Source organism: Myxocyprinus asiaticus, chromosome 31 (assembly GCF_019703515.2).
Source record: "Myxocyprinus asiaticus isolate MX2 ecotype Aquarium Trade chromosome 31, UBuf_Myxa_2, whole genome shotgun sequence".
Classification (NCBI taxonomy): Eukaryota; Metazoa; Chordata; class Actinopteri; order Cypriniformes; family Catostomidae; genus Myxocyprinus; species Myxocyprinus asiaticus.
Window position 1 is genome coordinate 32248039 of NC_059374.1, and position 18072 is coordinate 32266110.

The 18072-nt window shown below is 35.1% G+C and overlaps 2 protein-coding genes across 2 annotated transcripts; one reads left to right on the top strand and one right to left on the bottom strand.

The window, feature by feature from the left end:
* Positions 1-1649: 1649 nt before the first annotated feature.
* LOC127422155 (olfactory receptor 1M1-like) lies at positions 1650-2633 on the bottom strand. Its single transcript, XM_051665493.1, has one exon. It carries the CDS (start codon positions 2625-2627, stop codon positions 1650-1652), a length of 978 nt encoding a protein of 325 aa, XP_051521453.1. The 5' UTR covers positions 2628-2633.
* Positions 2634-11946: 9313 nt separating this feature from the next.
* On the top strand, positions 11947-12933 carry or30bt1 (odorant receptor family 30, subfamily BT, member 1). The gene has a single exon (XM_051665494.1). It carries the CDS (start codon positions 11947-11949, stop codon positions 12931-12933), a length of 987 nt encoding a protein of 328 aa, XP_051521454.1.
* The last annotated feature ends 5139 nt before the right edge of the window (positions 12934-18072 follow it).

Here is an 18072-nt window from a genome sequence, read left to right on the forward strand (position 1 = left end):
GGGTAGTGTATGTATATTTTGTCTTATTGTGTATTCTATATATACATTATTTTCTATCCAATTTTTATTCTTATTCTTATTCTTTTTTTTTATTTTTATTATTATCTCTGGCTTATTGCTGTATTGTATTGTTGTGCAGTGGAAGCTCCTGTCACCAAAACAAATTCCTTGTATGTGTAAGCGTACCTGGCAATAAAGCTGATTATGATTCTGATAAAATGAAATAATTTTGTAGAAACAACTTCACAGTTGAAAACAACACTCAGCAGTGGTGACCCGATACAAATTAGAAATAGGGGTAGGGTGAAGATTATGTTTAGATGTAGGGGTAGGGTTTATGTGAGACTCCAAATAAACTCAATAAACACAGTAAAAAGGCTATGAATGTCACATGCAACTCTCCAGACTGGTCTCACAGTGAAATCGGAACCATTAGGTTGGTTTTTCATTACCAAACTCTGTCTGTGCTTACTGAAATTCAAAACACTGCCCCCAATGGCCAGAGCGGCAAGTGTTTTTTGGCGTATGGGCATGCGTGAGATCCATTTTCCAGGTTTTAAGTCCACAGAGGGTCGCCAAAAGTGAGTAGATTTCAACTGTATAGGCTGTGATGCAGTAAAGAGGAATCCACATTTTATAAACCGTACCCCCCCAACCTAAACTATCAGTGGAGTAAAAATGTGATGTAAAATGGTGAAAAATGCCACCTCCAAATTGTACTCATCACTGATTATGGTAATCGATTGCTTACTGGTTTCAACACAGGATCTAAATCCGGGTCTCCCAAGCTGCTGATGTAATGCGCTTCCGGTTGCGTGACAAGAGAATGTAAACACATCGGAGCCAATGTAAACGTGTGATGGAAGATTGCCAGCTTGTCAGTAAGTCGGCATAATGTGGCTGATCCTAGGGTATTGGCACTCTCGGAAACAACATGCCAACATCCCATGTGATCATGCTGAACTCTCGCAAGACTTTTTGCAGTTCAAGGGCTCATTTCTAGACATGATCGAGGCCTACTAAAAACATTTCCTGACTAATGAAATGCTGAAAATGGCAGTGTTTTGTTTTAATACTGCTTCATTAAAGTATTTCATAAAATGTTTGGTAGGAATAAAAAAGAAAAAAACAAATCAATTACCTTATTTCAGTTTTAAATCTTCTGATGCCAGTGTCATAATCTAACAACCACTTTATCATTGTCATCTTTGGGTGAACTATCCCTAAGCCAGAAACAATCATTGTATGTGTATAAATATGTGTGCATCTGGGTTAATGAAACATTTTATTCATTAATGTAACGAGAAAAAAAAGAAAGGTAAAAACAACAAATGACAGGCAAAATACAGATATTAGAATTGACCCACTAGTAAAAGATGAGACGTTAACAGCATTTGGTTGGCTGAAACTTTAGGGTAACATGAAACATAATTAATGACTGCTCACAAACATCATTCAAGTTCCTTGTGAAAACATTTTGTCTTTTCAGTTTTTGTCTTATGGTCAGTAAATAAGGATACAAGATGTGCAACTCAGACACATGACATCAGCGGGACTCACATAAATAAATTCACATTATTTGCTACAAAAAATCCATTCATGACATAAGCAATTTAATTCCTAATGGTTAAAAGAGAACAAAATTGCAGTCAATTTGATATACTCTTAATTGGTAGAGATCTATTTTTAAACATTTTTCTAATAAAGTCTCTGATTTCAGCTGTGTTTAAAACATAAATGATAGGATTTAGCATGGGTGGAACAGCATTTGCCAGAGATGTGCTGATGACTCTTGCATTAGGAGAGAGAGACGTAGTTGATGCAACAATGTAAGTGCATGTAAGGGGAAGAAAAAGTGATCCCACCAACAAAAGGTGAGAAACACAGGTCTTCAGAGCCTTAAAGCGTCCCTCCCAAGTTGTAATTTTACTTAAGGCAAGAAAAATGCCAAGATAAGACAGGACTATAATGGTCAATGGTGTGACAAGGTATAAAGCTGTGCTGAGTTTTGCCATAAAATAATTAATGCTATTGTCATTACATGACAATCTATATACAGGTCCATGGTCACAAAAATAACTTTGTATCACATTGGATTTACAAAAAGAAAGTCGGTTGATAAAATACACTGTCAAGGCCATCAGAAAAGCGTTAAAAGCCCATATTGCTGAAAAAACTAAAGACATGATAGTATTATTAACAATGGCATGGTATCTTAGTGGCAAGCAAATTGCAATGAAGCGATCATATGCCAGGACAACAAGAGTGAGACATTGTGTACTACTAAAGAAGAACACAAAAAACATGTTTGCCAAACAACCATTGTAGGAGATGTACTGTGACTCAAAAAGAAAGGTTCTCATCATGTTAGGAATCAGTGCATTGGTTTCACCAATGTCAGCCAAGGCCAAGTTAAATACACCAATGTACTTTGGACTGTGCAGACTCCGGCCAAGAGCTATAATGAAAAGGACTACAGAGTTCCCAATTACAGCAACAAAATAAACGAAAAACAGGAAAATATAGAAATAACTGCTGTATGGTATACCTGAAAGTCCAGTGATGAAAAAGTATTCAGGATGAACAATGGAGATATTCTGGGAAAAACTTGCATTTATGGCACTCATGTTTGGTGTTATGCCCAAGCTGAAGATAGAAATGAACAGAATGACAAGAAAAACCTTCATATATATTCCCAAATCTAGAGTACCATATTACTCTCATAACTATTTTTAAATCATAGAAATATGTACATCGGCATAAACATGATACTTAAATAACAGACCTGTATATAACCACAAAGCTTAAGAGCCTGATTAAATAATGACCGTGTTGCCTATGAGCTACTTTAAATTACTCAGCTGTAAGTACAATTTTATTCCATCCTACAGCATTCCACTATCCAATGGATATAGAGTATGTGTCATTGAATCCAAATATATATCTTCTGGTACATCTCCTGAGATCATTGACAACACAATAAAATGATGAAACACTTGCATGTTGTAATGCTTTGTAAACTACAGTAGTTTGCCAGGCCATTTGCAAGTCACTTAAATTTCTGAAGATTTTTTAGCTCTTTGAAAAACAGGTACAATAATAGAAAAAAACATTCTTTTGGAGGCTGTGGCAGGGTGGAGGGCAGGTCCGGGTTGTGATTCTGCACACCCAGCCCCTAACTGGGCTGATTAGCCCGAGAGGGATAAGGGCTGACTGGAGACGGCAGTGCGACAGAGAGAGAGTTACGGACAGCTGTCCGACACCTGTGTGTGTGTTTGTATTTTTGGTTAAGTTTATGATTAAACTATTATTTATATTGTCAAGCCGGTTCTCGCCTCTTCCTTTCCATTCATGTGTTACACTAGTGCCGAAACCCGGGAAGGAGGAGGGATGCGCCGTAGTAGAGTACTCGCCGCTACCATCCACCCCAAAGGAGCAGCCGCGGCCATCAGCCGGCTGCCTGGAAGCGAAGGAACGGCCGCCGACCGCGAGGGGAGGAGGGGCTCCCAACCAACCGCCTGGAGTGGTTACCGTTGCCAGGGGCAGGGGAGACCCCTACCATCCACCAAAAACGTGGCGGGGCGTTCCATCCGCTAGGGACCGGAGGACTGCCTCCGATCCACCAAGGGAGGCGCGTCTGTCATCCACTAGGAGTGGCCAAGGACCGGACTATGGCGTATCGGAGAACCAGCAAGTAAATTATTCTTTTTTTTTCTCTCACTCTCCTCTCTCTCTCCCGCTGCCACTCCGTGTTGGCCTTTTCCCTCTCTTTTGAAATGTTTTGTTAATTTGGCATGATCGCCGTTATGGCGTGTAGGTGCCACCTTTTTTTTTGTTTCCCTCCCTTTGTCCCCTCCCCTGATCCATGTAGACGGGGATGACCTGCCAGCAGACGGGGCAGAAGGCACAACCCCCCCCCCCGGTGGATGTACGTCATGCTGGGGGCTCCCCGGCCTGAGAGAACGGGGGAGGAATGTAGCAGGGTGGAGGGCGGGTCCGGGTTGTGATTCCGCACACCCGGCCTCTAATTGGGCTGATTAGCCCAAGAGGCATAAGGGCCGACTGGAGACGGCAGTGCGAAAGAAAGAGTATTACGGACAGCTGTCCTACACCTGTGTGTGTGTTTGTCTTTTTGGTTAAGTTTATGATTAAACTATTATTTATATTATCAAGCCGGTTCTCGCCTCCTCCTTTCCATTTACCTTGTTACAGAGGCTGTTCATTTTATTTATACAATTAATTTAGATTTAACACCACTGTGTCAGGTTTCTTGTTCAAACATGATTGCGTCATATTAAACTGACTTGAATTGACTGACACTTTGGTGTAACTCGATGTGTTCATTTCGAAAGAGCTTGTTTCAGTCAATGAAATATGGTATGACATTTTCACGGTATGATAACCGTCACAAAAATGACCACGGTATTACGGTTTCACGGTATTTAGGTGCATTGATAATATTAAAAGCAGTTCAATATTTGGTTATGAAATAGGCTATTTCTGATAAACACACAGATAAATATTTCAGTTATAACCAATTCTTGAACTTTATTTTGGATTTCTTCAACTTTAACCCTTCAACTTTTGAACCTCAGGAAACTCTCTTAATCCGACAAGGTAAAAAAATAAAAATGAACAAAACGTTAATTAAAAAATAAATAAAAAAATGGCAACATGTACAGTAGTCAGATGATTATAACTAAAAATATTTTTTTATTGTTATTTTATGATTTGATGAAATTTAATTGTAATAATTTGTAATGATTATTGCCCAGGTTAACACTTAAAATATGCATTTGCATGCATTCAGTAATTTGTTGCATTTGTGATTTAGGTCAATTCTACAATACCGATTGAAAATATATTATTCATGTGCAGTTTATTTGTTGGCATTTTGACCAATACTGACAATTTCTGCCACAGTTTCACTGTCAATTTCTTGCATGCATATTGTCAATGTCAATTTCCTGAACACCAAAAGCCATGCATTTTGTAAACCCTATTTAGTACTATGTTTTACAAATAAAACATATTATTAGTATTATCAAACATATTGGCCTACTCATGCACTGCTCTTAGGCAAAAGAACAGTTGACACATCGTAAAGTTGAACGAGGTCTTAAATCCGTTTGCTGTGAAACAAAAAACATCCAGCGAGCGGCAGTTCTGTCGATGGAAATGCCTTGTTGTTGAGAGAGGTCAACAGAGAATGGCCAGACTGGTTTGAACTGACAAAGTCTATGGTAACTCAGAAAACCACTCTGTACAATTGTGGTGAGAAGAATACCATCTCAGAATGTTATTCTGAGATGCGGGTTGGCGCTGTTTTGGCTGCAAGAGGGGGACCTATAAACAATATTAGGCAGGTGGTTTTAATGTTGTTGCTGATCAGTGTATATATATATATATATATATATTAGACTTAGTATTGTTTCCTCCCTGCTGTCTGCTTTTGGGTTGCCATTTTATGTTAAGTCATGGTAACAATTTTGCATGTTGTTGGGCCAATTCAATTAATTGTAATATTATTACATTTCATTGTTTGCTTAAGAACATTTATGTTTACTTTTGTACTATAAACAAATCTAGCACTGTGTTGGGTCCCCTGTCGATGTCCAATGTAAAATCTGGGTTTTGAAGTTCCAGCTGAGAACAACTGATATAATACATGTTTACTTGTGTATTTTTAAATATGTATTGTGGCAAATCAGAAATATATTATAAGGAATAAGTAAATTACAGTATTCCAATTTATTTTACTATAAAAGATGATAATCGTTAATGATTGATGTTTTTTCTACTACTCAGTTTAGAGGTCTTGTGCATTTGTTTTGAAACTTTTAGCAAGAGTTGCATCACCTTTGATTGAAAGGTTGAAAGTGTTTATGTTCATCTGTTTGTCAAACTTCACCTGTTAATGAGCAGCCCTCATTATAGATGTTGATGTATTGTGAAACAGCTCTCACACCTGGGAAAAACAGAGGAAGTCACTCCTCACCTTGAGTATTGTAAATGATTTGGAAGTTGTGTTTATACAAACAAGAGCAATGTCTCTGTGACCTAACACTGCAACTTTATGAACATCTTTTTAACTTTCTTATTTTTAAAGGTTTATTTTTCACTTATTATGTCTTTTGGCACAATAAATCACAAAGATCAAATCACATAATGTAGATCAAAGTCAACACCAATGCATGCACACATAATTTTATACGCTTCTCTTCTTTTTATTAGTCCAAAAAGAAGGCCTGAAAGTTTTAAGTTATTAAAATTTTTTTCCTGTTTTTTTTTTTTTTATTTATTTCTTATTGAAAATTAAATGTGTACAGTAATCCTACTGTATATTTTTTTTAGACTTATATGTATGAAATTATTTGACCTTTTATTTCTTGTTACAAATTTAGCTACATATTTATTAAAAGTGTAGGCCAGGGCCTATGAGCATGTTTAGGTGATATTTACAGTTTGTTTATTGTTGCTGGAAGAAAATTACAAGCGATCACAGCTGAATCTTTAACAGAGATTCAGTATAGTGTCATAATAGTAGTAATATAATAACTAAGATCACAAGGCTTACATCAGAGGCAGCCCTGGATTCTAGTTTATAATAGGAATAGAGGAGTAAAATGATTGATAGCTTATGGTGACAGCTTTAGTTTCATAAAACCTTTTATATTTATGTCTATACGTTTGTAAACTTTAATGTACTTCTCTATATTCCATCATCAAGCATTGATTTGTCTATATTCAGTCCTGTTTAACTTAATGCACTTACCATAACATCTTTCATGAGGAGTATCTACCAGTGTAATCATTTGCCCTAATGAAAAGTCAAAAGCAGGTATTACATTATTATTATATGTTCTAAGCAGATATTTTGAAGTAAAATTTAAATACCCTGGATTATGAATGAAGACATTTTTAAAGCACTTTCCGAATTACATGTTACATATTGTTGTCATTACAGGTAATGACAGTTTGTCTTGGAGCTAGTTTGAATTGTTAAGCTGTGAATTCAATGCTCTTGCTTGTTCATTTGGCTTGACCTGATTTGAATTGTTCCATTTAATTGGTTTCCTGTGTCACTGTCTTCAACTATATATCTATATATCAACAGAGCACATTGCAACACAATGATGCACAATAGCACAATATTTTTTAATTTCTATTTTGGAAAGGAAAATCTCCTGACCCTTACATTCCATTTGTTATTGATCTGGCACTGTGCACACCTTGTAGCTATAATGCACAAATTGTATATCTTTTATTTAAAAAAAGTGAATAAAAAGTACCGTTTTGTAAATAATGTGTTATATTTAAATATAACATAAAATAAAGTGCACAACTGTACATAACCATTACATATGAATTACCAATTCTCTAGCCTTTGTAATACCCACGGTACATACAGTATATGACACTACTACTGTAGGTATATTCACTAGTAGGTCCATGGTAATTCCTTGGAAATAGGACTGTAAAATAAAGTGCACCATTGTACATAACCATTACATAGAAATTACCAGCTCTTTAACCTTTGTAATATGCATAGTACATACAGATACGCCACATTTGTCTATATGTACAACATATTTACCTTGTATATACCATTGGTAAGTACAGTAATGTTTTGTATAAGTTACCATGTACATATACCATAAGGAAGTGCCTGCTATTACCCCACACTTGTCTGGAGGTACAACATAATTACCATGTATATACTATTGGTAAGTACAGTAATGTTTCATATTAGTTACCATTTATGAACACTTCAGGTAAGTAAATTAGCTCTAGTTACTACACATTTGTCTGTAGGTGCAAAGATTAAGCTTCACAGGATCTGTTTCAATTCCTTATACTCTCATGATTGCCAAAATGTACAGTAAATTTAAGGAATATTCCAGGTTCAATAAAAGTTAAGGTTAATCTGAAGCATTTGTGGTATAATATTGATTACCAAAATTTGTTATTTTGACTTATACTTCCTTTTATTTGAAAAAGCAAAAATATGGGTTACAGTGAGACACTTACAATGGAAGTGAATTGTAAGTTCATTTATATTTCATATATCAAATAAACTTTATCATCATGTTGTCTTTTGCAATTATTTAAATAATGTGAATAAATGGGGTTAATTTTTTAGATTGTAAGGATAATTTATATGGAGAAACATGATGCGGACAAGTGTTTCTGGGTAAAATCAGGTTTTTACATACTATTTGTCTATCAAAAGACATTAATCATCTCAAAGAATGTAATAAGCCATAATGTGTACGTGTGTGTACATGACTGCATTGATAATGTGTGATAAACAAACCCATACAGGGAGTTTCATGTTACAAATGCTTTGTTTAGAGCATTTGTTCCCTCAGTGATTGTCAAGGAGGTCTGCTTGCAGTTTGAACGCTCAGAATGCTTTAGGGATTAAGAATAACAAGTAGCAAATTAGGACTCTGGGGAAAAGAGACTTGTCTTTTTGGATGTTAATGACTGACTGTATAAGCAACAACACAGTAACTGTTATAATGTTTACCATTTATTTCCAATTGACTGTCACCCAGCAATTACCCAGTAAAGGTCCAGAGGGATATATGGCAGATCTAAAAAATAAACAACAAAGAAAAGAGAAAGCATCAAAGAGACAGAGAGAGAGAGAGAGAGAGAGAGAGAGAGAGAGAGAGAGAGAGAGTGACAGAGGCCTAGTTCTAAGTAAGCCTGTCCTGCAATGCAAACTGCCACTAATGGCCTGTTTTAAACATTTCATGCAACAAGTCCAATAAGAGCAAGCCATTCAAGACAAATGTTGTTCCCATAGTCAACTTCGAGTCACCTAAGCAAAAAGCTAAATTATTGCTACAGTATCAGTCATTAACACATGCACCTTAGAGGTACAGAGCTGTACAATGGGGACTTCGTCAAACTTTATTTAACTATTAGCTGGTTAATCCCCTTGGGATATGATTAATCTAGAGACTTCTAAATAATCCCAGTGGAGAGATTATTAAAATAAATGCACCAAGAGTCACCATCATGTAGCCTACATTTTGTTAATTATAATGAGATTACACATTTTAACAATTATCTTGATACCAGTCCCTTAACCTTTTCATGAGTAGGGTCTAAATTCCCCTCCAATGCCCCCTGGAGTGAGTTATTTTTGCAGGTGACACTGCAAAGCCGGTAGAGGTGGGCAGAGTGTAGACAAGTATTTAAATTTTTTGTCATAAAAAATAAATAAATTACTGTATATAATATAGTAAACATGAACAAATGGGTACTGTATTTGTTTTATTTATTTCATTTTTATAGCTGAAAAAAACAAATGAACAAATAATATCAGCAGTCCGGTATATAGTGCCTATATGTGCTATTTGACTTCTCAGACATTGTGTGTGTGTGTGTGTTGGCTGCGTGCATCGGATAATCACGCTCTATCTGCATGTTTTCATCGTGAGTATTCGAGTTTTAAACTGTTATCGTGCTGCTTTTGTGATAGTTTGGCTGTCTGTTTCAGAAAACAAAGGTATTATATGCCTGAAAAGACTGTTTGAGTTGCTGTTTGTGTTAATGAAAATCGCATGTGCACCTAATAACAAGCAGATGTGGCTGCGTGCATGGGAAGATCGCATTTGGATATGATGGCTGTGCATATACGTACAAGCTGTGAACTGTTATCATGGTACTTTGGTGACAATTAGGCTGTTTGTTACAAAAAATAAACATATTATGTGCTTGAAAAGACTCTTTGAGTAGCTGTTTGTTTGATGAATGGCAACCGCTACTAACTGTAAACAAATGGCAGCACACATCGGAGGAAGATCGCATTTGATGTATTGATGCGTATAAGAACTGTAAACTTTTAATTGTGCTACTTTGGTAACGAGTTGGATGTATGTATATAAAATAAACTTATTCTGTGGTATAAAAGACTGTATGAGTAACTGTTTGAGTGAATATAAATTACAGACGCTTGACCAGCACAGCCTGTGTCGGTGCGAAAGCCGATTTGAATCTGGTAGCTTGTAACGTAACAGGCTGTTGCAGAAACACATATGTGTGACGCTACTCTGCGGGGCCCAGTTATTAAATGTCACATATGTGTGATGGTACGTACGAAAGCGTTAAATAATAAAGATTGGCTATATTAAAAACTTTTAAATAATAAAATTTATTATATTGTCTGACTGATAATTAAAAGTTACTTCAAATTCTACAGTAAGGATCTGAATTTATTTTGTTTTCGTTAAATTTTCAAATTAAAACTTCATTATACTGTAAGAATAATGTGGAAACACATGCAAGCAATCTCAAAAATACAGCTATGCACTTTTAAATACCATTGTTGCTACTAAGGTCACAACATACATACAGTAGCATTGATACATCTATTATTTCAGTTTCTGCAGTCAAGTTAAGCTATATTCCATCATCTGCATGCATGACAAAATACTCAGGACATTATGATACACAATACAGCATGTGACAGTATACAGTAGGGATGCAGAGGAATTTGGAGAACATTTATCAAATTTAACATGTTAAGCACCATTATAGTGGAGTGGCTGCTGTGTAAAAAATAAAAAATAAATAAATTATATATATATATATATATATATATATATATATATATATATATATATATATATATATATATATATATATATAATTTGTTTTTAACTGTCATTTCTCATTAATTAATTAAATGAATTATGAATAATAATGAATTGTGGGCAATCAACACAGTTTATTCAATAGAGTATACTCTGTGATATCACCATACTAAATGTTTGCTTGCCAGAGCAAACAACCTGTTATTTATTATGTTTAATGGATTTGTCTTCTTGTTGATTTAATACATTTACACTATTCTTAATGTTACTGGTTAACTGATGAAAATGTAAATCTCAAGGGCAATTGAGACATTAAAACACCTTGGATAATGACCATGTAATTACACTAGAAGAAATTAAAGATTATTATTTTATTTATTTATTTATTTATCTGCAGCAATATATAGACAAAAAATTAAATAAATAAATAAATAAAAAGAAAGGAAAAAAAATAAAGAAACAAGATTTCTTTTTAAAGCTTTTCTTGATTTAGTAGAATATAATATTTTGAAGCTTGCATCATCAATGCCCCCTTTCTTTAGTTCAGGGTTAAAATAGTTGGTAGTAGTTGTTATGCTTTTTAACATTATGTTTATTGAACAAAAACTTAAAGAGACTATAAATAATAAGTGAGATAATTAATTAAGTGAACAATAAGTGAGTTTGAATATAATAAGTCCTGAGTACTATAATGACTTTCAATTAGGCCCTGATTTGTCAGTCCATTTATACAGTGTAGTGCAGTTTCTTGGACTGTTTGCTGGTGATGGTTTCCTCTCTGGATTAGTGTTAGTAATGTAGGCAAGTCAGAGTACCTCATTAGAGTAGGTCATTGGTTAGTTTGCCTGTGCAAACAATGCATGTGGTATATGATCAGTGTCATCAACCAACCACATAATTCCCCGCCTAAATTAGAAGGGAAAAAAATCACATTCATGTTCCTTAAATATCTTCGGCTGCAACATATTTTAAAGAGTGTGAATAGACTACATATTAAGACATATTGTAAGTAAATTTTTTGACTGTTATTGAATCATGATTGTATTAGCAGTATGCATGGTTCACAAAAGAAATTCTGTCAATATTTCCTAGATGAATATATAACTTTTCTTTACTCTTAAAATTATAAAATTAAACTTAATACATTAATTTACTGTTATGCCTTGCTGTTCTGAAATGCTGTAATCTGTAATCTGATCTATTCTAATGCGTGATATCTGTGATTTCAAGCCAAATATTATTGTTAATATTTTAAATGTATAAAATAAAAGGCATATCTCAGTCTATATTAATCTAGTTCTGTCTTCTATCTTTTTCATACAGTCATCAGGTCAGCATGTCAGCTGGAAACCTTAGCTATATTAAGGACTTTTTCATTGTCGGTTTTCCTGGGCTTCATACAAGTTACCATGGCGCTATGGCAGCATTATTGCTCTTTGTCTATGTCTGTATCTTAGTGGGGAATGGAACATTTCTTGCACTATTTACTCTAGAAAAATGCCTTCATAAACCCATGTATTATGTCATTTTAAACCTGGTTGTAAGTGATGTATTATTTAGCACCACAACCTTACCAAAAATTATTTCCAAATATTGGTTCCAAGCTGGTAATATTTCATTTACTGGTTGCTTCATTCAGATGTATCTTGTACATTTTTTTGGATCAACCAATTCTTTTTTCCTGGGAATAATGGCCTTTGATAGGTATGTAGCCATTTGTAATCCACTAAGATATCCTAATATAGTCACAAGGTCGAGCATTCTCAGTCTTTGTTTTATTGGATGGGTGCTAGCACATACATGCCCTTTAATGATGGTAATAAGGGCGTATCCTCTCCCTTACTGTGCAGAAAACACAATCATACAATGCTACTGTGATCACATTTCTATCACATCTCTTGCATGCACTAATCGTGCTCTATACAGTGTTCCAGCTTTTGTATTTGCAATGGTTGTTTTGCTTGGACCTCTGGCCTATATTGTTTTCTCTTATGGCGCCATTTTTGTGGCAGTTTTGCGAATTTCAAGCACTCAAGGAAGGCTGAAGACTTTCTCCACCTGCAGTCCTCAGCTCGTCATAATTGCTCTCTATTTCCTACCCAGGTGTTTTATTTATTTGTCTAGCAATATTGGTATCAACTTCAGCACTGATTCACGATTAGTCATTATTATGATGTATAGCCTGTTTCCACCCATGATCAATCCCCTCATTTACTGCTTAAGGACAAAAGATGTAAAGGAAAGCTTACTTAAACGATTAAAAACTTCAACAAGTCCTCAATATAATCACAAAAAAGTAAATGTCTCCACTGTATGCAAGTAAATGGTTTCAAGAGCTGTAAAAACACAAAACTGAATCTAGTGTTTTTTTTACAGAGTGAGGTCCAATAGTCTGAAATCACTAGTGGAAATGCTTCTTTTTGGCATTTATTCTAATTTAATAAATTTGTTCTATTACTATTTGTTCTACTATAGATTTGCATACATTTTAGTGAAAAGAAGAATTTAAATTTTAAAATGTTTTTTTGCTTACTCCACAAGTTTGTACCAAACCTGATGATCCATGTTATCCCAGCAAGATTTTAAAATGTGTATTGTGTATATTAATGGAAACAAGGAAATCTGAAATTTTGTACAAAGGAGTAGACAGATTTTTTCTTTGTTTTCCTTTTTTAAAACATTTTGAAAACTTTCCAGGTTTAAATCAGATGTTGAGACATATTTTCAATGTGGTCTCAGACTTTTGGACTCCACTGTTCGTCATACTGTATACTAAATTAGAGAACTGTGAGAGGATACATTTATATTGTTTATAATATATAGGGCATTGGGGAAGATTTTGTCCCAGTTACTGCTTATTTCATCGTTCTCATTTTTAAATGCTTTGCTATTTGAAGCCAGGAAAAGAAACTTTGTATTTTAAAAATGTTTTTTTGTTGTTGTTGTACATGAATCGTAATATAAAGTAGCATGCTTTATTTTCTTAAATAAAGTCTATTTACTTACAAATACATTGGATTTACAATGAAAATGGCAATACATTAGATTTGTGGATTGCTGTGTGTGCAATTAAAAGTAGGTCATTATTCTTTATATCAGGAACTGAATGGTCGCTATTGAAGATATCACATGAACACTAAGGAATGCATTGACAGACCTTATATGAAAAGGCTACAGCATGTAATGCAACCTCTACTGTAATTCTAAAACAATCTAGAAACCAGGCCAATCCATATGGGCAGGTAGGGCAGAGCCCCACCTAAATATTCATCCCCTTGAAAAAATAGATCCATCCTATAAACTGTTAATAATGTAATTTGTTAACCCATAAAGTGTTCAGAATTCTGACATTTCTGGACTAGCATAAGTTTTTATTCTATTTTAAATTTTTAATGTAGCTGAAACTTCTGTTACATAAAGGGCCGGCCCGACCGTGGACCACCGGCTGACAGAACTGCCGGAAGGGCAGCATCTCCCCTCCAGAGATGGGGGGGGGGGTTGGTTAGTCAGACCGGTGGCACCCAGCCTGAATCGGGCAGCGGAGGAGTGTGATGAGGAGGAGGGCATGGCCGGGCCACACTGCATGTGTGTTGTGCTCATTTATGATTTATGTTGTTTTAAGTTAATTTATATCATTAAACCTTTATGTTGACTGTTCAGCCGGTTCCCACCTCCTCCTTGCCTGATCTTGAACTGTTATAGGGATGTATACAATAGCGTAGGTGTATGTGATTTGAAACATTTCTACTACTACTTTATTTACTACTTGAAACCAGGGCCATAACCACAATATACGCTGAGGAGGACAAGTCCCCACCAATGATCAGATATGGCCAGATTGTCCCCCCGATAACTGATATCCTTGTTGCTGTTCTGCTACAGTTCATTATGCACCGCTGTCTAATTGTCATTAAGTTGTTGCAGGAATAACATAATGGTTTAAAAAAAGTTTACCACGCTCAGTAGTCTAACACCGCTCGTCAACGTTATATGAGAATCGATGAAGGCAGGACTCAAGTTTAAGAAGCTAAGCGGGAACCTCATGGATTATCCCAGCGCCATGCACCAGCTAGCAGTTCAGGTTAGGAGTGTTAGTGTCATGTGAGATGTAAGTATCTAATTAAACATGCAATATTTGACCACTGTTTTATGACTGAAATGTTGTACTGACTGACATTAATTTCCAAGGGTGCAAACTATTCACGATTTGGCAAAATTCGCCATTTTGAATTTAAAATATGTCATCTACACTACGTGATATGTATGTCATTCATAACTGTGAATGTAAAAACATTAACGGAGCAGTTTTCAGCGAATCAGGCTTAAGACAAGGAGCGAATGTGTGTATATTGTAAAGGAATTGAATGAAGGTGGTAATCTGGCAGGGTTTTGAAGTAGCTTTTTAGAAAATTCTCTTGACATTGTCTAAGAAAATTATCTATAAAAAAAGCGTTATCACCCAGATCAGAACTAGAACATGGTAAGACTTGTGACTTGTGAGTTTTACTGTGCTTTTAGGTTTTGGCAAGGACAGTGTAAAAATTCTTAATGCAAATATTATTAGGTAATTTAAAATCAATTTAAGATTTTCTAAATAATTTATGTCTTTAATTAATTCTGAATTTTGTACAGCATCTCCTAATAGTCTTCTTTTAAAAGAGACCATTTTATTTTGAGTATGTCTCATCAGGTTTGTGCTCAAAAAATTAGCCACCAGTTAAAGGAGTAGTTTACCTAAAAATGTAAAATTTATTTTTGCTCACTCATTTACTCACCCATATGTTGTTCAAAACCCATATGCAGTGTTCTTCCTTGGAACATAATAAATATTTTAAGCAGCTCTATTTCATAGAATAACAGTTCATAGTGTGCAGGAGATGTCAAGCTTTAAAAAGGACAAATGCTATAAATCATTATTAAAGGTTCAGTATAAAGACATCATAACAGTAGTGCATATGACAAGTGCACTATATTCCAAGCTTTCTGGGGCCATACAACAGCTATGTGTTGTATGGACTACTTGTATGTTAACGATTTTATCTCTCTTTGGCCCTTGACAGCAGCAGTCAATATGAACTGTTTTTGTATGGAAAAGAGCAGCATTAGGATTCTTGAAGAAAATACTGTGTTAAGATTCTACTGGGAGTAAAAAACAATGAGGGACAACTTGAGGGCAGTAAATAATTTTGTGCATTTTGTTTTTGCTAGCCAGCTGACACTGTCTCATGTCATTTTACAGATACATCAATGATGAAAAGAAATTCTAATTATATTAATCTTTTCTTTAAGACAGCACAAAAACAATTGCCAGCAATGCAGACACAGTGTTTGTCTGTGTGGACTTTAAAAATACATGTATCTTTTAAAACCAAAAATTATCAAATTATAGGCCTTTATCACATTTCAAGACTTTATTCAGAAAATAATTGCATTCAGCGTTTTTACTAAATTAAAGGACCAAAGAGGACCATTATATTTGTGACCTCAACACCATAACTATAATTGAAACTACTCAAAAGGCAGTCCTCATTATCATTCTGATACAAAAGTGATGAAACTGGACCACACTTGCATGTATTTTTCTTTGAAGTTCTTAACCTTGGCTATCAATATCTAAAATGATGCCACGTCCACCATGAGTCTTATCCATTCTGCTAATTTTGGTCTCTGAGAGCTTTTCCATGGCCACTGTCTCTTAGCTGCATCCACAATAGCCTCATGCATCACTTTACTTTCTTCCGTTAGCTTTTCACTTGTTGTGCGCAGCTGGTGATTCTCATCTTCTAGCTGTGAGATTCTATTTTCTGCCTCATCTAGTCAGGAAATGATTCGGTCCACATCCATTGGTGTCCTTGGTGCCAGATGGGCTGGTTTGAGTATTTCTGTAACTGCTGATCTCCTGGGATTTTCACACACAACAGTCTATAGAATTTACTCCAAATGGTGCCAAAAACAAAAACATCCAGTGAGTGGCAGTTCTGTAGATGGAAATGCCTTGTTGATGAGAGAGGTCAACAGAGAATGGCCAGACTCGTTCGAACTGACAAAGCCTACGGTAACTCAGATAACCGCTCTGTACAACTGTGGTGAGAAGAATATAATCTCAGAATGCTATTCTGAGATGCGGGTTGGCACTGTTTTGGCGGCACGAGGGGGATCTACACAATATTAGGCAGGTGGTTTTAATGTTGTGGCTGATCGGTGTATGTTTATGTGTTATATTGTTATACTATAGAACCCATACAATTAATTAATTTATTTATTTTGCTGACAGAGGTTTACTCAATTATTTTCATTACTCCATAAAATTTGTTGTTGATAATAATGCTTAATATTATATTTGCAAGAACAGTTCTTTGGCTGTGATTGTCAGCTCAATCTTTGCAAAAAGATAATGTTTGCTAACTTGGTGAACATACAGGACTTGCATTTGTAAATGAACAGTAAACTTTTAGGTCCAATCTTACGACTTCTGTTAATACATTAAAAAGTCTCAGCTGACACTGCAATATAAGATCAGCTTAAGGGACCTCGACAATTGTTTCAAGAAAAGGTTCTATACTGCTTGTGGCAACCTAAGTCATATGTTTGCTCCTCCTAACACTATAGCACTGCACAAGAATGTAAAAAAAATAAAAATTATGGTTGAGCTACAGTGGATGAGATTATTCAAAACCGTTATTGTATAAATGCCTTGATAGAAGAGGTCATGCCACAACTGAGGAGTATTGAATTGAGACAACCAGCTGCACCCCTATTCAGCAGAAATCAAAACATTAGTGAAGACAGTGGTTTTCCTTATGTATCTATGAAATAACTCAATAAATCAAGCTTTTCTGATCACACTATCATTTAATTTATATGGTTAAAGTAAACCAATTTTGTGTAATTAATTGTCAGTGTGATAGCTCAGAGTTCTTCATTCATATGTCTTCCATATTTATTGCATAGGCTACTCAAAATAGTTAAGTGTTAATTATTGGTTTTAGTTAACCCTCCTTTGGTATTCGGTCATTTTTGACCAAAAGAATTTTTCCACATTTAATACAAATTGTTTCCTTTATCTCAGCAGTACAAGACTTGGTGGCTTTTCCTCCATTTGCCATCTGAACATAATTATTATTTCATTTTTTTGGCTTGATTCAATAAGTCTAAGTGGTTGTAAATTATTATTTTATTGTTTTGTTTTTTTAAAAAAAAAAAAAAAAAAAACGCGACACCTTTGATATTGGTGGAAAAAAATTGACCGACCATTGAAAATGAATGGGAGAGACCAAAAAACAGAATTTTTTTATCTGTCAAATACAATAAATAAATCAGTGACAATGCGGAAAAAAAGACAGAAATTACAGGCTGAGACTCTAAAACATCATCACTCAAACACACTTACACACATAAAAATAAACTCACGAGACACTAACACAGAGCCTTTTCCTTACATTTGTCAACAAAAAAAAAACAT

Bases quoted from the DNA above. Each gene is read 5' to 3' on its own strand.
- LOC127422155 (XM_051665493.1), bottom strand. From the start codon at position 2,627: ATGAGTGCCATAAATGCAAGTTTTTCCCAGAATATCTCCATTGTTCAT.
- or30bt1 (XM_051665494.1), top strand. From the start codon at position 11,947: ATGTCAGCTGGAAACCTTAGCTATATTAAGGACTTTTTCATTGTCGGT.